The sequence below is a fragment of the Taudactylus pleione genome, unplaced genomic scaffold, assembly GCF_031769625.1.
Source record: "Taudactylus pleione unplaced genomic scaffold, aTauple2 ptg000201l, whole genome shotgun sequence".
Classification (NCBI taxonomy): domain Eukaryota; kingdom Metazoa; phylum Chordata; class Amphibia; order Anura; family Myobatrachidae; genus Taudactylus; species Taudactylus pleione.
In genome coordinates, this window is record NW_028284603.1 from 62,747,433 (window position 1) to 62,772,800 (window position 25,368).

Here is a 25,368-nt window from a genome sequence, read left to right on the forward strand (position 1 = left end):
ATGGTTAGTTACCATCGCATCGAAAGTTTCAATGGTGGAAGTTCAACCAGCATTTGATGGTGGGCTTCCGATGTCCATCCCTACCTAATAGAAAATAATATTTTGTAAGTCAGAATACCTGAAATTAGTGCCAGATTGGTGGGGGGGGGGCGACGACGACGATGACCCCCTCTTAAACGTCTACCCTGAAGGTTTGTATCTAACTGATTTCAACTGAAGCATTTTCACCTAAAAACAACTTCATTGGCAAAATGTGTAAACCGTGCCCTCACCTGATTACAAATTATCCTAATTTTTGTCATTTTCAAAACTTCAAGCGCCCACTGGGGATAGTAAAAATGATCCGACCGAGCTGAAATTTTGCACACTAGTTACTGTTATGGACCCACAACTTTTCCGCACTATTGGAATTTCAAACTCCCATTTTTGTTTTTTTTCAACCCACCCTAATGTATGCAAACCTGATGGTTGCGTACATCTCCGATTGTTCAGGGTCTGCGCATGTGCAGAACAGGTCCTGCGTGATCGCTCACATTCCCCCCCTTAGTCGACACATGATTGACATGCTGTGTCGTTTGGGCAGGGGGCGGAGCGGAGTCGCAGTGGTAATCTAAGCCTGCACTCAGATCACAGATGCATGAAGGTGGATGGTATTGCACAGGCGCTTCCCTATGGCCGTGCAATACCGTCCTCATCTGAATCTGGCCCCTAGTGCTGTAAGTGACTAATCAGGGCACATCTTGAATATTGGATACAGTTTTTGCATCACAGTTTAAGAACTACAGAAGAAAACTGAAGAGAGTTCATGCAGGGCTGACTTCATCAATCCTTCTGCTCCACTAATGTTATAAAGAGGATGTAGATAACTAGGCTTGTTTACTTTGTGGTGGGGGTGATACCTTTTAAGGTGACTTGGTTAATATGTATGTATATATTTAGTGGTAAAAAGAGCAGAGCTAGTGTAGCTTAAGTTGATGATTGGGACAGTAAATAGGATGTACCAGTGTGAGTGATATATATATGTGTGTGTATGTATGTATGCATGTATGTATATATATATATATATATATATATATATATTTATTATATAATATATATACTCTCCAAATTGGCAGCACTCACGGGACTGGTATCCAAATTTACACAGACACTGCTGCCACAGTGGCTGTGGTAGCAGTGTCTGTGTAAATTTGGAAACCAGTCCCGTGAGTGCCGCCAATTTGGAGAGTGTTTTAGTGGATTTCTGGAAGGCACCAGGGCAAGTTACATATACCTATTATTGTTTGTTGAGTGCCGAACCGCTTGCTCATTTATATATATATATATATATATATTTATTTCTCTTATAAGGCAAGTTAGAGAATTCCATAGGTGGGTGTTGGCATAAGAGAAGTCTTGCGGAGTGGTTATTGGAGAGGATGAAGAGATGATGTAGGTGAGGGTAAATATGTTGGATTTGATTTGGGGTGTTAGGGTGAGTCGGTATAGATTACAGGAGATGTGGACCTGTGAGAGAGGAAGATTAGTCTAGCTGCATCCTTTAGGGCAGATTAAAGTAGGAATATAGAGTAATGGTGCATACACACGGTCAGATTTTTCTTCAGATCTGAACGATAACTATTTAAAAAATCATTCATGTCTGAAGGAAAATCTGACATATCCAACATATCTGTCAGATGAACGATTTGAACGATGCGCGTTCCCGATGGTCAGATAACGATATCTGACGTGTTTGCAGTCAGACTTGGACGATTCCATTCATTTTAATGCAGTTAAAAATCGTTCAAATCTCTGGTAAAATCGTTCATCTATCAGATCTGACAAATCTGACCGTGTGTATGCTCCATAACTTAATGCCAGATAGCAGGAGGTAGCACTAACTGAGATTGTAGATGATGAGAGAATGGATAATGGTTTTTTTTTTTTTTTAAAGGCGGCTTTAACCTAGAAATATTTAAAATGTGGAGGCAGCAGCACCGTGATAAAGTCAGCAAGTGAGGAGTAAAGAGGGTGGTTTTAAGCGAGGTAGTGGGCTCGGTAGACTGAGGAATTGTGATATTGTTACTGCTGAGAGAGATGTTAATGGAGGTATAAGCTTTGTTTTGGACATTTTGAGCTTTTAGATAGTATTGTAACATGGGATGGGTACGGGATACCGGCAGTCAGAATCCTGACGGCGGCTTTCCGACAGAATTAGAATACCAACACTTGTCGGTCAGTATTCTAACCCTCCCCCCCCCTGCCTGGTGCCTGACCCTAACCTCTCCCCCCTCGTGCCTAAACCTAACCTCCCCCTCCCCACACCCTAAACCTAACCCTCCCCACACCCTAAATCTAACCTCCCATCCCTAGGTGCCTAGCCCTCTCTAACCCCCCTCCCAACCCCGCTACGTACCTTCGGAATTCTAACAAGTGTTGGGATTCTGGCGCCAGCATTCTGAGTGTCTGTATCCCCACGGTCAGGATATTGACCGTAACCATTGTAACAACCACATGGATATAGCGGAGAGAGATTTGGTCATATAATTTAGTAGAGAAGAGGAGAGAGGTAGATTTGGGTTTTTAAGATTAGAGTTTGTACAGGAGGCAAAATTAGCAAATTAATTCACCAAGAGTAGGTGTAGAATGATGAGGCCTGATCACTAAGCAACAGAGTGGAGGGTGTCCAGGTGTACAGAGACTCTGAATTATGGATCAGTAAGTAGGAAGTGATCGGTGTCATGCAGGGCAGTGGATTCAAGGATTTGCTGTAGAAAAAAATTTGATCATTGGTATCAGAAGCAGCAGTGAGGACTGTAGGACAAATGCACATCCCACATAGTGCCGTCCATTACCACTGATGGTACCACAGACCATTATTGTACTTGCATAGGACAAGTAAACTGAAACCTTATAACAAACTTCTACTTAGTGAGTATGCATTAATACAAGCATACAATTCATTATAGTGCTTGGTGCATATTAAGCATGTCCAAGTGGTTCCTGGCTCGCTATTTGCTAAGCAGCCTACTTGTTAAAGGTCTTGAGGCCCAATTTAGACTTGTTAAAACACAAAGGTTTGCGTACAAGTCCGATGGGGAGGGGGGCTTTGCGTGCGCTTGATCCATACTGTGCATGTGCTCAGCCGGTCCTGTGAGATCATTCACTGTCCCCTAAGCCACAGCATGATTTGTAGGGCGGGGGTGGCGTCGCCGAGTTTTACAAAATGGGGGCATGGGGAGACTAGTGTCTGTGCTTTCCGACATAGTTATCCTGGCCCCAGCTGAGCAATTCTGGCAAATAAATGTAGTATTACTCAGATAGCCGATGCTGCAAACATTGAAACTGATGGTCACAATGTTGATCCTATCCTGCGTCTTCAGATGCAAGCATCGGATCGGAGATACTGGCTGGAAGCGCCTTTCTCCTTCAGACACTTCCTGCAGCATTAGCAGATTTGCACAAAGCTGCTACGTCCAAAGACACTGCTGCTGTGTGCAGAAGCGTACAACTCTGTGGGAAAAAGGAATTCTGTAGCTCTGCAGTGGTGATAACCTGTTGGGAAAATGATATATAATGCTCAGTATACATCAATGTTTATAGAAAGGTTTTGATGACTTTTATTTACATTTTTTGTCTTATATACAGGTTAGCTAGTGAGGGTAATACGAAAAAAAACAAACTGCATTATTCCTTTATCAGTCATATTTTCTCAAACCCAATCTCTTCCATTGTCATGTACAGGACGGAGGTGGGAACCATCACAAAGTGTCTGTCTCTCCTGTGGTCCATGTGCGAGGACTCTGTGAAGCTGTTGTGGAGGCTGACTTGGTGGACGCACTTGCAGAGTTTGGGACAATATGGTAGGTTTCACAATTAACTAATATTTAGTAAGTGTATCTACTGTCCTTGTAGACTGGCTCCATGTATTTAACTGTTGCTTTTTTTGTAGCAGGCCGCTTTCTAAATGTGCTTAAAAACAAGAATTCTAAACTAAAAACACACAAGATTTTCTTGTATGGAAAAAATAATCTCTGGAAGTCCTTTACACAAGTGCAGCGTATTGGTATCTTCACATTTTACATTGGGTTAGTAACTGAATGCACCACGAACACAACAGGTGCCACGTCATGTACTTAAATGCTGCAGGTGAATCTGCATATGTGCAGGGCAGGAAGTGATGCTGGTGGCAGGGAGGATGCAGCTAGATGTAGTGACACAGGTGTGTGCAGGAAACGGGCACCTCCTTGCTGCATCTGTGATAGCCTCTTTGACCAGGCTGCAGTAGCTGAAGTTTACTGCAGCCTGATAGTGTCCTGGCATCTTGCAAGGCCGGGAAATCTGTATCCACCGCAGACCCTCCCGAAAAACTAGGGCAAAACACCGTCGTTTCCAGGAACGGTGGCCAGCTGTGTCTCCGCCTCACCCACCAAATGCTGCAGCATGTCATTCCTGCTGCGGCCTCTGCTCATGGGCATACCACTTGCCATCGGAGATGTACCCTAATCATCGGGTTAGCGTACATCACTGAATCAGGCCCAATATTATATGTATACCTGAATTGCTGCTTCTGGGCGATACAGTATTTCAATTGCTAGTGTCTTTGTATGTGAGTAATTACTGTATGTGCAACAGAGATCCATCAAAGACATTAATGGAGCAGAGAGATACTAGAGGAGTCTGACCAGAGGCGGATTTAGACCTCATGTGGCCCTAAGCAGGACAGCAATTTGGGGCCCCCCGTCTCAAATTATTCATAGCACTATATTTTAATTTGTGATAATGTGTGCCTCCCCCCTGTTTGTAGCAATCCTCAATGCCAGGCTCAGGCAGTGTAATAGCGTGTGCCCCCAGCCTCCCCCCCCCTCTTTGTAGCAATCCTCAGGGCCACGCTCAGACATGTGATAACGTGTGCCCCCCCCCCCACACCGTTTGTAGCAATCCTCAATGCCAGGCTCAGGCAGTGTAATAGTGTGTGCCCCCAGCCTCCCCCCCCCTCTTTGTAGCAATCCTCAGGGCCAGGCTCAGGCAATGTGATAATGTGTGCCCCCCCTGTTTGTAGCAATCCTCAATGCCAGGCTCAGGCAGTGTATTAGTGTGTGCCCCCAGCCCCCCCCCCCTCTTTGTAGCAATCCTCAGGGCCAGACTCAGGACAATGTGATAATGTGTGCCCCCCTCCGTTTGTAGCAATCCCCGGGGCCTGGCTCAGACAATGTGATAATGTGTACCCCCCCCTCTTTGTCTGAGCCTGGCCCTGAGGATTGCTAAACTGTGATAGTGTGTGCACCCAGCTCCTCTCCTTCCCCCGCGACTGGTACATTACATTAAACACTGCAGGCAGCCACCGGGGAGACATACCTCAGCAGGGGTCAGCAGACAGCAGCTCACTCCTCTGCACGCGTCCCGGCTCCTCTCACTGTGCGTGTGACGTCATACGCAGGTGCGTCATGGCGGGTCACACGCACAAGGCACAGACTGTGGGAGGAAGATGTAGGCCGGCACGTGCTGCGCTGGAGCTGGCACCCGGTAGCTGTCATCACTGACAGCTTCCCGGGACTCAGCCAGCCCAGCACTCGGACATTTTTGGCAGAGCTCAGGTTACCGCCAGAAATCTAAATGCACTCCAATCAATGCACCTGTTGACGGGGCCCCCTGGGTCCCGCCGGGCCCTAAGCGGCCGCCTGGGGTGCCTAGCGGTAAATCCGCTACTGAGTCTGACAGAGGCGCCCATTTGTTAGCCTGGATGGACCTGAGTAATTGTCATTGTCCATCTATGTAACACAGCACATGTCTTAACATATGTGGATTGTTATGTCCAGAAATCACCATTAGAAATGACTTATTCAGCTATTGAGATATAGGGAAGTAGAATACAAGTAGGGCATCACCTATGACAACGTGCCGAGGTTGGCTCTGCAGACACAATTTTAAGGTATATATTGTTTAGTTTAATTTGGTCACAAGCATATTTTCTTCTAGTGTCAGAGGAAACCATCACAATAAAGAGAAGCAAACAATATTACGGTCAGAATGACACATCTTTTGGTCCAAGTTGCCTTTGCCTTATCTAGTATTGTTTGAACAGCCACTATATTAAACAGTGGTGTATAGAGAATATTTAATCATTTACAGCAGTCCCTGTCCCATTGGAGCTTAATCTAAATCCTCAAACACACACACTTGGGTCTATTTTTATCAGCTGCCAGTTTACCTGACAGTACGTTTTTTGAGTGTGAGAGGAAACTGGCATAAACACAGGGAGAACAGACAGATTCTACACACAGCGCCCTTGTCAGATTGGACCCTGTGACCTCAGCACCATGAGGCGCCAACCACTGTGCCACTGTGCTGCTGCAGCTTCATTTAACCTTTTTTTTTTTTTCTCTCTGTTTGTAAAAAAATGTATATATTATTTTTTCACACAATTTTATTTATTGTTTTTACTGATAAATTATAATTATTGCATGTAGATTCTTAGATAATCCGTACTATGTTGTCTTCTGCATTGCACAGCTATGTGATGATGATGCCCTTTAAACGGCAAGCACTGGTGGAGTTTGAAGACACCGAATTTTCTAAGAAGTGTGTGACTTTTGCTACCAGTGAGCCTGTGTACATAGCAGGGCAGCAGGCCTTCTTCAACTACTCCACAAGCAAACGGATCACCCGACCGGCAAACACTGAAGACCCTTCTGGTGGGAATAAAGTTCTTCTCCTGTCCATTCAGAATCCCCTCTATCCAATCACAGTGGTAAGTCTAAAAGGCTTTTTGTTTTTTCATTTAAAATGCATAGAATTATTAGTTATTTATTGGTATAGTATTATTTGGATTTTTGTGAGATGTTTGTACAGATGTCTGGTTGTTGCCGTACGGTTACAGGGGCACGTCCTATTATATGTTCTGTAAATATGCTATACCATTCTTGTTGTTGTAACCCCATTAAATAACCACTCCTTTTTTTCCCCCCATAGGATGTCTTGTATTCGGTCTGCAACCCAGTAGGAAAAGTGGAGCGTATAGTTATCTTTAAGAGAAATGGGATCCAAGCCATGGTTGAATATCCTTTTTAATTTTTAGTTATTTAAAAAACAAACAATTTAACAGTGCAAGCTGATTCGGGTCAAATGTAAATATAAGGTGACATCCGGCCAAAGCTTAGAAGTGAATTCAATGACAATAATCTGTAGGCATCATGATCACATAAGGGGGTTATGTAATAGCGACAAGCAGATGTGGCATCTCACATAAACCAGCCAGACATTCACTTCCATTGTCTATCACTAGATCGATCAACAATGCTAGCTAAATTTTATTCGATGCAATGAAAATAAAATAACCTTACTAGCTTGTACTTGAACGTGCATAGATCAGAGATTCCTTAACATAGCTGAACATTTGAGACTGTGCATTGTGCCCAGAAGGCCAAAGCTGCGCTGAATGGAGCAGACATCTACGCTGGATGCTGCACGCTAAAAATAGAATATGCCAGAGTAAGTCTCTTTCACGCTGTCTGTATCTCTATTGTCTCCTCAGCTGCAGTATTATTGACTATTTGTTTCATTGTGCACAGCCCACACGTCTCAATGTTATCCGGAATGACAATGACAGCTGGGATTACAGCAAACCCTACTTGAACAGGCGAGGTAGGAAATGTATTACATTGGCTCATTTTACAAATTGGTAAGCATGGGTTAATAGAGTTCTGTCTGAGTAAGACTTGGGATTGTTGCCCGGTAGGTCCTGGTTTAGTAGCTGTGTCTGTGTTGAACTGCTCAGATACCAGGAAAAGCCCACACATGCAGACATGCTTGCAGTACCAGAGACTGTTTCTCCGAGCAGTTCCAGTCCCTCTTTTCCCCTCTTACACTCTTATCCATCTATGTTGAGGGGAAGGAATGCATTTCCAAGCCATAAACTTGCACGCTGCATCTCCACGGACAAGACTTTGCTCCCAAGCACCAAAGCTGGACATGGCATTCAGAAGTCTAGCGGAGGACCTTCCAGCAGGCTGACTCTACACCTCTTAATGCACTACATCGGCAACAGCAAACAGGTCTCCGAAAAACCCTCCTAAAACCACAGACTTGCAACTCACCTTGACTGCATTCTGCATGCATCATCATCACCACCACAGGCTCCCATTGGAGGACATTTGAACAGCCCTCTGCATACTTGCATGGATTGAATATGGTGTCCTAGATCTATGAAATCTGTCACCTGGATGTATATTGACTTAATTGCTGTAAAGTGAATGCAAATCAGTCTTATATCAGGACTGGCAGGGCATGGCAAATGTATATGATATTGACTTTCGAACACTGCCCTTATAATTATAGATAATTACTGTTGTGTATTGATGACCAGTACTCAATGCAGCCTAGGCAGATATTACACTATAAAGTATTGTGCATATACATATGTTACTGCTCTGGCTTGTATACAGTGTCACATTATCTGTAAGTACCAAACACTGATGCACTTCAACAATTGATTTGTTTGAGGTTAAAATATAATTGCATAGAAAAGAATGATGTGCATTGTATAGAAACCTATATCACACGATATTACATGGGAAATCATTTAAAATGTGCTGTAATTTATTTTTTATTTTTTTTCAGAAGTGTATTTCGCAGGTCATTTTTATTTCTTTGTGATTTTATATTTCTTGCAGACCTTTTGTATTTAGTATTCAATTATGATACATTTATCAGGTGTAAAAAATAGGTTGTTTTTTAGAGACAATGGCAGAAGAGCCCTTATTTTAGAAATAAGGATTAGGTACGCGCTTACAAACACAAACAAGACAGTATTAAGCACTTGTGAGTAAATCGGGCGACAAACAGCCGTTCCGACATGGGCTGGCCAGGTAGATCTCTTCCAGTTTCACAGTAATGTGAATAATAATTAGCCTATCTAACAGGGGCCAATGTGGGATCACCCGTTCTGGGATAATGGGTCGATTGCCTCATGCTGCAATATCTGCTGCGACATGTGTGACATTTTATTCAGTCTAAAAAGTAAAATAAATGTTCCAACATAACCTTTTTAAAAATGAGCAATTGAAAAGTAGGCTGTACTTAAAAGTTGCAAAAAAATACAGAAAAAAGAGATTTGCCCCCCAGCACACTGCAGATTCAGAGGTATTTGTTACATACATTTGCAAATATATGAATAAGCGCCAGGCCAATCGTCAAGGCTCCTCTATACTGGCGTCCCTAACATTAAGGGGTTCACGTCCGAGAAGCAAGGCACCCCAAAAAAAATCCAGCCAAGGGCCATCCCCAGGGCATCACACGAAAAAGGTGATAGTGAAGTGTAAAGAAAAGATGTGTAAAGATAAATCAATAAGTGTTAATGAAATGAGAGAGAATTAAAATGACAAATAATATACAGACAAATAGAGAAGTGATAAAAGTATTCTATGTGAATTAAGTGGTGATGCCATGAGAAAGGTCCAGTCAGAACCCCCCTGGGGGCCCCACTCCCAAACGCTCACCCCAAAATAAGTATTGCTACATAATGGTAGCACCCACTCTGGGTCATATAATTACAATTGGTGTACTGCATGATATCAGTACATATAAAAGCTGAGAGCTAACTTACCTTGAAGGTACCCCGAAAAAACCTCCACATGGCACTATAAGGATCAGCACGTCCTCCTAATGCTGACTCCCTTCATACCTCTCCAAACTGCAAAAAAATATGGTAGTTGCTCAAATCAGCTTAATTGCATAACACAGGTACTTGTAAAGGGCTTAAAAGTTGTAATCTGGTTTGGAGGAAGCAATATTGGTACTCTGTCTAGGAGTATGTTATAATGTGTTAGTAATGCCACTGAGAGAGTACAAAAAAGGGTAAATGGGGCTTAGAGATGTAAGTAAAACACAGGGCCACTAACAATAATTTTTGCCCTATAGTACAAAAAAATTAAAATAAATGCTGCTACTTATGGTATATTTAGAATGCATGATAATTAAGAGTAGTGTAATGAAAATGCACCATCATTTGTTTATGGTATGTTATTACCACAATCAACTGGGTTCTATTGCACTGAACCACAGCAACCAAACCACAAATAGCTTTTATCTTTGTAATGCAATTTAGGCGAGGAAAGCAAATAGAGATTCCTGTGCTTCAGTGTAGATGTTGCCCCCAAATGCAGTGTTAGTACATGAGCCTATTGTCTTACTGTTGTGCAGTAATTCGCTCGCTGACAGCTAGTCTCATGGCACTTTATTAACAGCAATGATATTCTAAGCATTACTTAGATGTGCCCACAACAAGGGGTAATATGAGAAAAATGTTCATTTAATACTCAGAAATCTCTAAGTGCAAAGATGCAGATTATATTTTGGTAATGTGTATTATAAAAACTGAAGCTATAGATTTGCAATGACCATATCATTTTCGTGACTCCTCCAAAACAATTTCCATTTAGAACCAGTGAAACAAACTAAGATATGCAGGGGGATTGTTACTTTACATTGTATCACCGCCAGCCTTTTTGAAACTTTATCCGGCTATATACAGGCACATGGGATGCCAGAGCTTAGAATCCCGGCGCGGAATCCCGTAGGCAAGCAGCGGGGTTAGGGGGAGAGTTAGGCTTAGGTACTGGGGGAAGGTTAGGGTTAGGCACTAAAGGGGGGACAGTTAGATTTAGGGTGCTGCGAGGTTAGGTTTAGGCACTAGGAAGGGGGTGTTAGATTTAGGCACCAGGGAGGGAGGGTTAGAATACCGACCGACAGGTGTCTGCAGCCTAACACTGTTGGGATGCTGGCATCGGGATTCTGACCACCGGCATCCCGTACTCAACCCTTTGAAACTTATTACACCAAACTGCAAAATGGAACTTATTTAACAGTTGAGCCATAGTGTTAACCAGAATAGTATGTGTTTGTACAATGACCGTTCTGTTCTCTGTATAAAAAATATCTGGAATTTGCTAATAGATGTGGTTATGAATTTTGGATAATATACATTTAAGTGCTTAATAAGAGCCACATATTTAGTTTATAGTTAATAAAATAGCTTTGAGGTATAAACCACATAGCAATGTATAATGAAGAACTATCCCATAATGTACATTGAGAATAAATAGACCTATTAAGGTGCATTTATCTGCATACAATCTTTTTTTTTTTTTTTACTTCTGTCCAGCTATACTTAAGGTGCGTATCCACTTGACAACTACAATGAGCGATTCAACGATGGCGATATAGTTATCGTTCAATTGCTCATTAATCGTTCATAAATCGATCAGTAAAATGTTCAAAACGACCAGCGATGCGCGCTCCTGCTGGTCGTTTTCAACATCAATCATCACCTGAACATGCAGGTCTGCCGATAACGACAGATTGTGCATGTTCAGGGATGAGGGAGGGTGCCTGCACTGAACGATATATCGTTCAGTGTAGGCACATTACAGGATGAGGAACGACACTACAATTACAATGTTCCAATTGTACAACGGAATATGTTGCGCTATATAATAAACTGTTAATAAATAAATGTTGTAATCGTACTGTCATTCCTCTATCAGCAAGTGGATACGTAACTTTAGGAGGGAAACACACAACTTTATACAAGATGACCTATCCTGTGTCTTATCAGTAAGCTAAAAAATCATTGTAAAACATATTCTTCTGACCGCTAGCTTACTACTGTCACTTTTACACACGTACTGTATATGGTATGTGGTCGTTTTGCGGCAAGCTGTATGTGGACCCTGGAACGCAGGTATTATTAGGTTGATAAGTGATGCTACTTAAAGCATTTTAGGTGCGTCGGCAGTACAACTGGAAACATGATGAATTCCCAAAAGTTTACAATAGTATTGCGGGCGCATGTAGAATGCTTTGTTGTTGTTAGAATGCCTGCGTTCCAGGGTACACGTACTGCTTGTCGACAACACATATTTATCCCATATACATGTTATCCCTAAAGGCTTACTATATAACATGGTGAGAATTCTACATTAAGAGCTAAAACTCATAGCAGCCATTCAAATGCTGACTTTGAGTCGTCCTGTTTGTGTCAAACTGGGAAATGCTAACATCTGATTAGATGCCAATGGGAACACCATGTTAAGGCCCCTACTCACGGAACGATGTAGGCAACAATACGATCTTGTTAACGATTTCCCTTGAACTCCCCACACACCCCCCCCCCAGCAGCTCCCCGGCATTCCATCACACAATGTGCAGCAAAAACTGCACAATGTGACACAAGCTCTATCGTGCACGATCTAACGATTTGAATATCATTAGATCGTGCGCGACAGCAGACAAATGCATGCACTGATCAGGGAGATCTGTGATGCATGCATCTGTGTTAAAACAAAAAATTAATCACAGATGCACGCACGGATCATAGCGATCCCTGCTGCAAGCAGCTGTGATAAAGAAAATCAATAAGACACAGATGGACGGGTTAATGAGATCCGTCCATGCATCTGTGTAAAATACAGGCCAGCTGGTACCTGTAGTTCACCTGCAAAAGAAATATTAAAATAAAGACAAAATACACACACCGTGAAAGTACAACCTTCACACATACTCACTTAGTATCCCTGCCTGAAGCCATTCACATCCCCTTTTCCAAGTAGTAATCCACCAATACCTGTAAAAAACAAAAAACATACTCTCCTCTCCCTATGCATGGATCATGTCCTCTTCGTTCCATGTAGGCATCCAGTGTCTTGGCCAGAAAACTGCCAGATTGTGAATAATCTTGTACCGTGTGTGGGCACCTTTACTGTGCCAATATAATTGTTGTAGTATTCAGTACTGAAAGCAAACTGTGACAGATTGAGTTTACATTTATCTAAAGAATGCTCTTTACAACATACTCTGCAGCATGCTATTTATTTTACTTACTATAATTTAAAATTATATTTAATTATATTAATTATAATTATATTATTTATATATGTGTGTGTGTGTGTGTGTGTATATAGATATATAAAATAATCTAGTAGCTAATTTCAATGATGCGTTTATAATTGTACTAGCATGAAATCTATTCAGCAATTATATTTAAACATTGTGTTAACTGAATTGTTGAAACCATGTAATACAGGTTGTTTTTGGATTATGCTGAAACCTCTTGAAGGGAGACCTCTTTGAAAATGTCTTGCTGGTGCAGCTTGTAGTACAATTCAGGTACTGTTTGAAACGCGTGATATGTTATTGGTCATGTTTTATGCCTGATGTATGTAAATGTCAATATGATAATGTACTATGGAATACTTACTTTTCTTACACTTTGTACTGTTTGAATATGTATTTATACTGCACTTTCAAATGTACTATTCTGTGATCGCCAATCGATTTCCTTGTGGCATGCCATAGGTAACAAAGTCTTTGGTAGTCCCTCTCATATCTTCTATGGCTATCAAACTGAACCTTACAGCTTTATTATCTGTTTATCATTAGAGTATAGTTCCCACCGGTAGACCTGAATACCCTCCTATTATAGTGCAAATGTTAAATATCAAATGATTAGCCGTGCTTAGTATCGGCTTAGTTATTTTATCAGAGTGACTTTTAGAACTGCTGTTAAATTAATATTAATAATAATGTTTTATGTTTTTATGTGGTTATTGGTGTTGGGGAATAAAGTGACATTATGTAGGAATGTATTACACATAAACGGATGGGTGAGTTTCAGCTTTGCTTCAATTCTCAAATATGTTTTAAATTACTGTAAATGTTTTATTTTATTTTTTTATTTCATTCAGATCGTGGCAAGGGGCATCAGAGACAAGCCATTCTTGGAGATCACCCATCATCTTACAGATATGATGGTTATGGTAAATTAACTTTTGCAGAATTTGGGAGATTGCTTCTTCTTACTGGTTTTGTTGAAATGCTATAACTAGTTCTTTAATGCTGCATGGATGTGTAGTAGAATGTGCATATTTTACATGTATGGCTAGTGGCCTAGCTAACCGTATGTATTATTTTTCCTCTTTCAGTTAAAAATGTTTTTTATGTTCTTTGTAATGGATCAGATATCTCTCGCCAATAATGACCCAAAGGGTGGTATTTAAAATTCAGTTTTCCAACTAAGGTTTTATTTGCAGTATTAAGTCCCCTAGGATCATGTCCTTCACTGGAGCTGTGGCAGATGTGGTCACTCTTTGAGCTCTTGAGGGGTAGCGCGACTGGGTAAGATTCAAATGGATATCAGCGCAATGTGCAATAAAAGTAGCCTCTAATTGGAAGGCACCACAATGAAATACAGGTGCACACTCTAAGCACTAAGAATACTGATAGTCAAAATAATTTTGATAAACACTACAATTTAGGTAAGTCCTGGATAAGTAGATGTGTTATTAGGGATGTTAGGGACCCATCTGATGGAGCTCACCTTGACGTGTCGGATGGGCAAGCATTTTTGGCCAAACATGTACCTAATTTATACTCCATGTTAATTGTAGAGTTTATCAAAATTATTTCGACTATCAGTATTTTTTTGAATCAAGCATTTTTATTGAAAGTTTTCCTATGACAAAAAGATCACGCTGAAATCTGGAATACAAAATACTGTATACTACTACAAATATGCAACAAAAGTAGACGGTTATTACAGAGTAGGAATAACGAAAAAAAAGCTAAATAAGAGATGAAGAAACAACACAAAATCATAAACCATGATATCATCTAGGAGTAATAAGAAAATCCTAAAAATGAATAAAGACATAAGCCGCCAGAGACACTTCAGCAAATAGTACCGCAGGGGGATTAGGAGTGGTCAAGCATATCTGAATGTTTGCCAGAGGGCCCAAATTTAAGAGGACACTGTCTTTTGAGATACATAAAGCTTTTGTGAGAAATGGTTCCATTCACTAGAGCTACCCAGGATGGAATAGGGGAAGGATTAGGAGCCATGTAGCTTCAGGCAATACAAACCTGGGCCAATGTGTTTACTCACATATAATCGCAAAGAGGAGGTGAGAGAATCCGCTAGGCAGAGGCCCAAGAGGGAAATACTAGGGTCTAGTAGATAAATCCTGATACCTGTACCCTGTATACAAGCAACAACTCAGACCAAAAGGAAGTGACCAATAGGACAGGACCAGAGCAATTGCCAGAAACCAGACAGGCGTCCAAACACAATCCTCCAAAACCATGAAGCCTAACCGGAGTCCAATAGACCCTGTGTAGGATATAAAGTTAAATTAGCTAATATCTGGCATAAACTGGGCATCTCGTGGGGGATCTCAGTAGGAATCTCAAATCTTCATCCAACAGGACGCTCAGGTCTACCTCGCACTGAAATCTAAGGCTGCACAGCCCATCAGCCCCCTGTCGTGTCAGAAGAGAGGAGTAAACCAGAGAAATGGACCTTCGACCAGGTAGTGTGCGGACTAACAATCGAACTGGAGATTCCAAGAAGACAGAGGCAACTGCTCCCGCACTGTGCCCAGAGAGCATGTCTAAGTTGCAGATATCTTAAAAAAAAACAAAAAAAAAAAACAGATGAGCTGGAAGGCCAAAGATAGAGGACAAATAAGCAAAGGAGTGGAGGATGCCATTTTGGTATAATTGACCAACTGTGGCAATCCTGTGAGACATCCACACAGAACTGACCTCAAGTTTACGTACCTCTGGGAAGAGCGAGTTTCTAAAGAGTGGAGAACAGGGATCAAGCTCTGATTCCCTCTTAATCTTAGCTGCAGCAAGCCAAACGCTATGCTCCTGCCGCAACAAAGGGGGGCACCGAGAGAGTGGGCTCCTAGCCAGGAGAAATTACAATGGAGTCAATTCTAAACCAACCTTCTCCAGAAGAGCCAAGGAGGAAACCCCCTGCTTGGCTATCAGTAGTCTTAGTGCTTAGGGCAGTGATTCCCAACGTCGGTCCTCAAGGCACACTAACAGTCCTGGTTTTAGTGATATCCATGATTGTGCACAGATGGTTAAATCAAAATAACTGAGGTACTGATTAAGTCACTTGTGCTCAAGTATGGCTATCCTTAAAACCTGGACTGTTAGTGTGCCTTGAGGACCGTGGTTGGGAACCCCTGGCTTAGGGGTATATGCAGGTTTATAGAAGTGGAGGTGTTACCCACATCAATCAATCAGATTCTGATTCTCATTTCTCTGGCACCTTTTTGAAGATAATAGCTAGAATCTGATTGGTTGGTTGCTAAGGGCAACATCTCCACTTCTATAAAGACTCACTTTAAAATTATCCCTTAGAGTGTGCACATGTATTTCCTTTTTCCTGCATGGTACTACAAGTTTCAGCATGCTAGCACCTCTTAATATGTTTAAAATTAGAGTGTGCAGTCCTAGTACTCCCTTGCTACAATGATATACTCAAGTGCTGATTACTGTACATACTCCCTGTTGTCAAACATCTGAATCTTACCTGGTGGTTCCAATCCTTCCTCTCATATGTAGCTTAGTCTAGGTACACACTGGACGATGTGTACCGGGACTATCGTACCGCGTGTACACATTAGAGCGATTTTCATCCCTGAATGTAAAGGTCTTCATAAATAAACTTGGTATGGGCATTTTGAGGGTGATTCAGCTTAGGACAGAAATGCAAAGCTGTAAGCAAGCAGCTTTGCAATTCTGTCCTTGCTAATATGCAAATGCCGCCCCCTGCTGCATCTGCGATCCCAGCACTGCGACTGCAGGGTGGACGGTGCCTGGCCGCTAGCCAGCTAAGTAAGCCTCAGCTTACTCAGGCTGGCTGGCTTGCGAGGCCAGGAAACTACGTCCATGGACGCAGCCGTGGCCTTGCCACTCCCGGAAAAAGGGCCGACATTCACTGTTTCCGGGAACGCCTGCCGTCCCCGCCCCTGCATCGCACCTTAAATGCCTCTGCCTGTCAAACAGGCAGAGGCATAGAAAGGGCTGCGTGCGATCATGCAGGACCTGTTCTGCACATTCGCAGTACGGTCCTGGGCTTGTGAAGATTCTCGATAATCCGGAATCTGCGTTTAGTGCTGGATCAGCCTCTTTTGTCTTCAAAACATAATCGGATATGGCAATGTTGTTAGTAGTGAAATGATTGTCCAGTCTCGTATAGTAAAACTGTGGTATATAGTATCCTTTTACATTTTTTTATTATGCACTATGCAGAAACCCATTTATTTCCCATCTGCAGGAAACCATGGTCCATTGTTACCATTACCTAATCGCTACAGGATGGGATCTAGGGACACTCCAGAGCTGGTTTCTTACCCTCTGCCCCAGACATCTTCATACATGCATAGTGGGCCTCCTGTTGGTTCAGTAGCCATGGTTAGTGGCCTGCATCAAGAAAAGATGAACTGTTCTCGGGTTTTCAACCTGTTCTGCTTATACGGTAACATTGAAAAGGTACATTGGGAATCATTTCATTTAAATGCTCAATTAAATAAATTTAAAAAAAATGTGCATCACAAATAAGGTGTCATGTTAGCAAAGGCAGGTATATGGTTCCCATATTTCATTATCCCCCTCCTTTTGCATATGTGTGCTATAAATAATAGACATATAGTATGCTTAATATACAGTAGGTCATTACCTATTTTGTATGAAGCATTATTCATATTGCCTGCTCTCTGGAAGGGTTGGGTAAGGGATGCCGGTACTAATGATCCTGACGATCAGAATACTGACGGGCATCCCGAACAGGGTTGGGATATAGACACCTGTCTGTCAGTATCATAGCCCACCACCTCTCCATACCTCTAAACCTAACCCTCCCTCCCCGGTGTTTAAACCTGACCTTCCCCTAGTGCCTAAGCCTAGCCTCCCCCTCCCCGCATCCTAAACCTATCACTCCCCCCTTAGTGCCTAACACCTATACATAACGCTCCCCAGTACTTACCGTCGGGATGCCTGCGCCGGGATTCTGACCGGTGGCGGTATCCCACCTGTCAGGATTTTGACCAAATCCCCTCTGGAATGTTGTGGTGACAAATTTTGTGCTTGTTACACCTTGTGATTTGCGTCTTCCGGCCCCATCACAACTTCACGAGGAAGTAATTCACATTACTACTTAGTAGTGGGCGGGGCCTGATTATGCAATTTGCGAATCACAGCTCACACATACAACTATTTTCTGAATTTAATCAAAACCAGTTCTTTCCATATCTTATCTTTTGAACAATTTACACACAATATACTCAAAAAATGGCAATTTCCTATAACCAACTAGCAATTAAATAAAATGTTAATAATTATATCAGAATAACGTAATCCAAGTGTGTTGAGCTGCTGGCTTTGGAGAAATGGCAAACTCTTGGATAATTAAAAGAAAAATGATCCTGCGCACTTTGAATGTAGTTTAGCGCACCTGACACCTTTCTCAAAGGTTAGTTTAGAAGGTAAATACACCATATAGCCGGAAGTGTGCATTTATAGTGCCAGGGACCAATCATTATTGAGTCACAGCTGTTGGTTAATGATTCAATCAGTGCTTGACCACAATACAAAAATAGGTATTTCTGAGGTTAAAAACAGCAATGTAATTACACACATGCATTTACATCAAACAACAATATAACATGACTTGTATAAACAAATGGTAAAAACAGTTCTCTTAAAAAATATACAAATTACAAAAATAACAGCATAGAATTCAACCCTGGACACATTATATCAGTCCTTTTTTTAAAAACATTGTATTTTTAAACCAATATATTTCAAAGAGTGCTAATGGTGAATTTGCAGTTCATCACACATTTATTTCATCATGTGATAAAACAGGCAGAGATGGCAGAGCAACTCCCTAATTCTGCTTATAAGCTGCACAGTGTGATGGCGTAAAACTGCTTAGCGGATGCATTAGCTAGACATACAGTATTGTTAAGTCAACGTTACCATGATTTTGAAACACTGAATGTATAACACTTTTTAAGTAATGCCCCCCCCCCCCCCCGCTCTTAACTTCCCACTATGACTCTGCTATGAAGTGTAAGATTTCTCCAGCATAAACCCTAAATTTAACTGTCATGGTTGCAATTATTTCATCACTAGCTGTTGCCTGCGGCCTCGCCCACGTTGAAATCGCTTCTGCCAGCATGTTTTTTAGTTGTAGAGCTTTGCCTAGGAGGCCCTGTTGCGGGAGTGGCCTCATAACCAGCAGCGCTATACATACTAGTGGCAGCACCGCCCTCACCCACCACTCACACCAATGTCACTGTGTGCCCTGTGCACAGACTGCTATGTAGCCTATTCAAGTGAATGCGGGCCCAAAGCACCTCTCCCCCCACCACTTACCAGCTGCGCACATGGTGCCACATCTATCTCATCTCTTGCATTGATGATGTCAATAAATGTTGTTGTTTTTTTTTTTTTTTTTTTATTATTGCTCAGCTTTAACTTGACAGATCGAGATGAAATAAAGTGCAGGTCATTTCTAGGAGGTTTCACTACAACAGGGGTGGGGAACCTTTTTTCTGCCGAGGGCCATTTTGATATATATATATAACATTATTATCAGGCCACGCCCCCTCCATGTGATGTCACACGGGGCGGGGCCACAATCGCCGGTGATTACAGCAATGTAAAGGGAGCTGTAAGGGCAGCAGTGTGACGATCTGAAGCATCCTAAGGACGCTCCAGGCGGCACTGCTGCATAGATTCTGGCTGTAGGGTGCCATTCTAGGTACCTTGCTAGCCAGATGAGGCTAGCAGAAAAAAAGCTCTGAGGGCCAGACTAAATGATTCTGCGGGGCTTATATGGCCCCCGGGCCTGAGGTTCCCCATCCCTACACTACAAAATGATGCAGTTTTCATGCAGATCCGTTCAGTAGTTTTGTGCCGACTTGGAACAGACACACTACATTCTTATATTATTAGTACAGATTAACTTTGCTTCTGTGATTATTAACTGTTTGTTCAGTGAAAGGATTGCCCCAGACTCTTAACATACTAATGTTAATAGGGAACTCTGACACTAAAACATGTCATTCTGGGCTTAATAGATATTGTTACCAGGTAGTTTGTGGTGATATTTTAACTACCGCGTATATGAAAGAAGTGTTCTGAGGACACACAAATAAAGGCTACCACAGAGGCCTACTATAACCGCACCCAGTAATATTATTGTTTATACATACAGCACCAGTCAGGCAGATGTGGTATCTGATTTATGTTTCACCATGAATTCATCTCATAACCTGTATGTAAGAGCTGTACAGCACGCGTGATCCTTATTATGACGCATGTTTTATGAACCGCTCTCCTGTGAGTTACGCTGCTCCGTTCTCCCTGGTTCCCTTACATTTTCCTCCTTCATTCCAGGTAAAGTTTATGAAGACCATTCCTGGCACTGCCCTTGTGGAGATGGGTGATGAGTATGCTGTGGAAAGGGCAGTCACTCATCTTAATAATGTGAAGATATTTGGAAAGAGATTAAATGTTTGGTAAGTAATAAGCAATTATGCTATTAAATGTAATCATCGTTGTATATACTCCTATTTTTATATTTTTTGTAAAAACTTTGGCTTCCATTTTGACAAACTTTATAACCACTATATTTTCTTGTCTGTAACAAGTCAGAACAATTAATATCCTCACATTTTGCAGTCTATAACTTTTACCAAACTACTACTTGTATGTATGATGTCATGCCACTGGGAATGCAAAATTCATTTCATTGTTAGAGTAGGGGGAGTAAAATCATTTGTCGATGGGTAGAATATCGACATTGTAATGCCGGCAGGATACTAATGCAAACGAAAGCATTTGAAACATGTTGGCATTAAAGCTCTAAACATTATAGTTTACCATCCTGATTAAATCTATAATGCCAACACGGTTGAAATGTTTTGATTGGCATTAGGTGATTAGCATTAGTGCCGTGTCTGCATTAGGCTTTCCACATTCTAATTGTCGATAAACTGCTTACCATGGCAGGTGCAGCAACTTTTAGATGAAAGTATTGTTGTTTTAACAGTAGTTGAACTTGAAGCCATGTTGTGCCCTCTATAAGTAGGCTTGCCCTATCATCCCTTTAATTTGTGACACGTGAATCACACAGGTTCTGTGGCTGATTAAACCAGGTGAAATGGAGACTTGAAGTCAGCCAGCCACAGAGCCTGTGTAATTCATATGTGTCTTGAATTAAAGGGGTGATATGGCACCCCTATCTATAAGCTTTATGGATGCTTTGAAACCCCTGTCATAATTTCCAAATTGTAGAAATTATATATGCATGGTAATAGACCCATAAAAATGTTTAATCAATGCACTCTTAATTTGCCCCATTGACTATTGCAAAGAGGACTGTGGGTGGCTATAGCACTGCCCCACAACCTTTGTTTCTGGCTAGCAGGGTGCTTGGAATGGCAGCCAGTATTGCTGCAGAAGTGGTGGTGGTAGTGTCATGGCTTGGGCATGTATGGCTGCCAATGGAGCTGGTTCCCTTGCATTTATTGATGATGTGACTGCTGACAAAAGCAGCAGAATGAATTCTGAAGTGTTTCGGGCAATATTATATGCTCATATTCAGTCAAATGCTTCAGAACTCATTGGACGGTGCTTCACAGTGCAGATGGACAATGACTTGAAACATACTGCAAAAGCAACCAAAGAGTTTTTTAAGGCTAAAAAGTGGAATGTTATGCAATGGCCAAGTCAATCCCCTGACCTGAATCCGATTGAGCATGCATTTCACTTGATGAAGACAAAACTGAAGGGAAAATGCCCCAAGAACAAGCAGGAACTGAAGCCATTTGCAGTAGAGGCCTGGCAGAGCATCACCAGGGATGAAACCCAGCGTCTGGTGATGTCTATGTGTTCCAGACTTCAGGCTGTAATTGCCTGCAAAGGATTTGCAACAAAGTATTAAAAAGTGAAAGTTAGATTTAGGATTGTTTAGTTTGTCCCATTACTTTTGGCCCCTTAAAGTGGGAGGCACATATAGAAACCATTGTAATTCCTACACCGTTCACCTGATTTGGATGTAATTACCCTCAAATTAAATCTGAAAGTCTGCAGTTAAAGCACATCTTGTTTGTTTCATCTCAAAGCCATTGTGGTTGTGAATAGAGGCCAAAATATGAAATTTCTGTCAATGTCCCAATATTTGTGCACCTGACTGTACGTTTCTTCACTTATCTCAGAATATCCAAGTCTCTTCTCACCCATTAACTGCTCTCATTCTGGCTTATAAGACTTTTTTTTGGGCTACCCCACAACAAGATTTTCTTCTAGCCTACAAACCTTCTAAGAGTTCTTTGAATATTTAACTCTACCAGCAAGCTTCTTAAATTCCTGAACCACCCACACAACCTGCATAAGCTACTCTACCCAATTACCACCCTACACAGTTCACACAAAGCTTACATGTGTTCTCTTTCTATGCTCACATAATTCTCTGACCCCAGACCAGCATTGCTGTGTGCCTGGATCATATAACCCCATAAGGCACTTTTTACCCCTAAGATGGCTGTACACTACCGTTGCAAATCAAGGAACTGAACAATTGTGTGCCCAACTAAATGATAACATTTGACTCCATATACTACTTAATTTTTCATCAGATATGTCCACTTAATCTGTCTCTAAAGGTTGTTTGTCACAAGTCTTTTCACCCCATACCTTCTATTGTAAACAAAAGAAACTAATAAAAATAAAAAGTGTGAGGATCCCCCCAATTCTTAACCAGCTCTAGCCCTTTCAGCTTAAGGGCAGTTACTCAAATATTGGGATGAAACCAGATATGGGGTCCACCCTGATTTTAGGGTAACCTACTCTAGGGCTGCTTATACTTAGTAGGGCATATATGTTTGCAGCCTGGCCGCCCCTGGGGGGACTTAACGTCGCTTTTCCCCTTATTTTGGGCTAACCGGCACTAAAAGCCCTTCTGTGAGTTAAGAATTTGAACACTGTCTGCTGGTTGGAAACTGGTCCAATGAAACATGTTCGAAAACCAAACCAGTTATAAGTGACCGTTTTTAGCGCTTTTTTGCATTTGCGCGATTGTTTGTTGGCATACACTGAACGATAATTATCCCAACCAGCTGTTTAGTTGGCTGGTTGCAATGATTATTGTTCAGTACATGGCCGTGCATTATGTGGCACTTATCCTCATGTATCAAACTCCTATTTCATTATAGATTGTACGCTTGCAAGGAGGGTCCCTCTTGACGCTTCTCCATTAATACTCATTCTTGTTTAATTATTCGGGTTCCCAGCTGTAACGTTCAATGGTATATGCTTGCTCTTTATAAATAAATGTTGATGTTGATAATTACTGTTATTTACATTTGTATTACTTTTAATATTATAGGCCGTCTGTTATTCAATATCTCACATTATTGTTTTCCAAATGGAATATTTTACTATATATTAAAAGAAAACATGGCTTGATAGTTTCTGTCTTCATTGCAGTGTGTCAAAGCAGCACTCTGTCGTCCCAAGCCAGATTTTTGAACTTGAAGATGGCACAAGCAGTTACAAGGATTTTGCAATGAGCAAGAATAACCGATTTACCAGCGCTGGGCAGGCCTCTAAGAACATAATCCAGCCGCCATCTTGTGTACTGCACTACTATAATGTCCCCTTGTGCATAGAAGAAGAAATTTTCCAAAAGGTAAGCTATATTTATAGTGTCCATGTGTGTTAGTCTGTCAGGGTTTGTGTTGTACATACATATGTTACATGCAGGAAAGTTACTTTTGCGGTGTTAACATTTATTTAACTTGCTGGTAAAGCACAAACTTATGCTGCTCTATTAGTATATTGCAACATTAAATTAATGCACTTATAATCATTTTAATTATACTTGTTTTTTATTACAGCTCTGCGAAGACCACGAGGTCCCTAAATTCATCAAATACAAAGTTTTTGATGCAAAACGTTAGTATTGTCTCATATCCGTAGTATACCAAACCCTTTATTGTATGGCTGTATTCCTCACTTAGTCTGTGGTACTGTATATCCCCTACAGCATCCTCTAAGACATTGTCTGGTCTGCTGGAATGGGAAACAAAGACTGAAGCAGTGGAAGCCCTTACAGTATTAAATCACTACCAAATAAGAGTGCCTAGTAAGTGCTGCTGCTTTTACTCAAATTGTACAATTTTATACATTTCTAAATATGAGATTGACAGAAAACACCTAATGTTTAGATGGGTGTGACCTGGACCAGCGCTGGCAATGAGGAGCGATGTCTGTCAGCTTTTTCTGTGATTGCTGCATGAGAGTGATGTGTGATCCCCCCACAGTCTGTGGTACAAACCAAAAGATGCGCCCAGCCAACAGCAGGGAGAGGCCAGACAGCATTTGTTCAGGCTATCAGCTCTCTTCTCTGCAGTGGTCATCTTACTTATAGTGGGCTTTAATGTGCTTTATTTGAAGAGCAAAAAGAGAAACCCCCATTGTAATAGCGGCAATGCGTTTGCTGTGGTTTGGTTTTTCTTGCACTAGACCTTTTCAACTCACAATCTCTCTTTTACCATAATTCCGGTTCCCAGAATAACATTATTAGTTGGTCTGTTCATTTAATAATTTCACTTAATTTGCCACCAAAAAAGGAACTAAGGGGTTACACGAGTGTCCTTTATTTTTTATATATATTTATGTTCTTACCTTAAATTCAAATGTATACGCTGCCCTCTCCTAGTTGCCATATGCAACATTACATTTCCAGTGTGAAAAGTTGCATGTTTATTATATTATATTATATTTTAGAAGGAAAGCATTTAATAAGAGCCCTTTTGTACACTAATGTAATGCTGCATAGTACCAGCATGGAATGAGGTAAAACATTAAGAAAAAGAAAAAAAAAAAGACACTTGTTGTGAACAGACAGCAACGGTAGATTTAGGTAGCTTGATTGTTTGTTTATTTCATTGGTCAAATAAAGCTGCATCGGGCAGTTCCTTGCATTCAGCACATCCAAGAAAGCCCCCAAATCCTGCATTTATACACTTCATGTATCCTGGGGTCATGTGACTTGGCCGTGCTGGCACATGTGATATCATTCATAAAGAGAATGGCATGTAGATGCTACTGAAGTTACATTGGCTGCTCAAGGCTAATACTAGAACTACTACATATGTAAATAAAAGTACAGGTTGAGTCTCCCATATCCAAAATGCCTGGGACCAGGGGCATTTTGGATAACTGAGTATTCCGTATTTTGGAATATTTGCATACCATAATGAAATATCTTAGGAATAGGACCCAAATCTAAACATTTATGTTCTATATACACCTTATACACACAGCCTGCAGGTCATTTTATACAATATTTTCAATCATTTTGTGGATCAAACAAAGTTTGTGTACACACATGAAATTTATGTTTCATATACACCTTATACACAAAGCCTATGGTCATTCTATACTTTATTTTTAATAGTTTTGTGCCTTAAACAAAGTTTGTGTACATTGAACCATCAAAAATCAAAATATTTCGTATTTCGGAAT

General features: G+C 41.3%; 1 protein-coding gene across 1 annotated transcript in view; it reads left to right on the forward strand.

Moving 5' to 3' along the window:
* HNRNPLL (heterogeneous nuclear ribonucleoprotein L like) overlaps positions 1-25,368 on the forward strand; it is a 49,730-nt gene that overhangs the window by 20,884 nt on the left and 3,478 nt on the right. Inside the window, exons 2-12 of the mRNA XM_088477427.1 lie at positions 3,724-3,842; positions 6,493-6,730; positions 6,952-7,037; positions 7,374-7,470; positions 7,551-7,623; positions 13,722-13,793; positions 17,105-17,319; positions 20,233-20,354; positions 23,326-23,527; positions 23,736-23,793; positions 23,885-23,983. Coding sequence (XP_088333553.1) covers positions 3,724-3,842; positions 6,493-6,730; positions 6,952-7,037; positions 7,374-7,470; positions 7,551-7,623; positions 13,722-13,793; positions 17,105-17,319; positions 20,233-20,354; positions 23,326-23,527; positions 23,736-23,793; positions 23,885-23,983 — 1,381 coding nt within the window. The remainder of the gene's footprint in view (positions 1-3,723; positions 3,843-6,492; positions 6,731-6,951; positions 7,038-7,373; positions 7,471-7,550; positions 7,624-13,721; positions 13,794-17,104; positions 17,320-20,232; positions 20,355-23,325; positions 23,528-23,735; positions 23,794-23,884; positions 23,984-25,368) is intronic.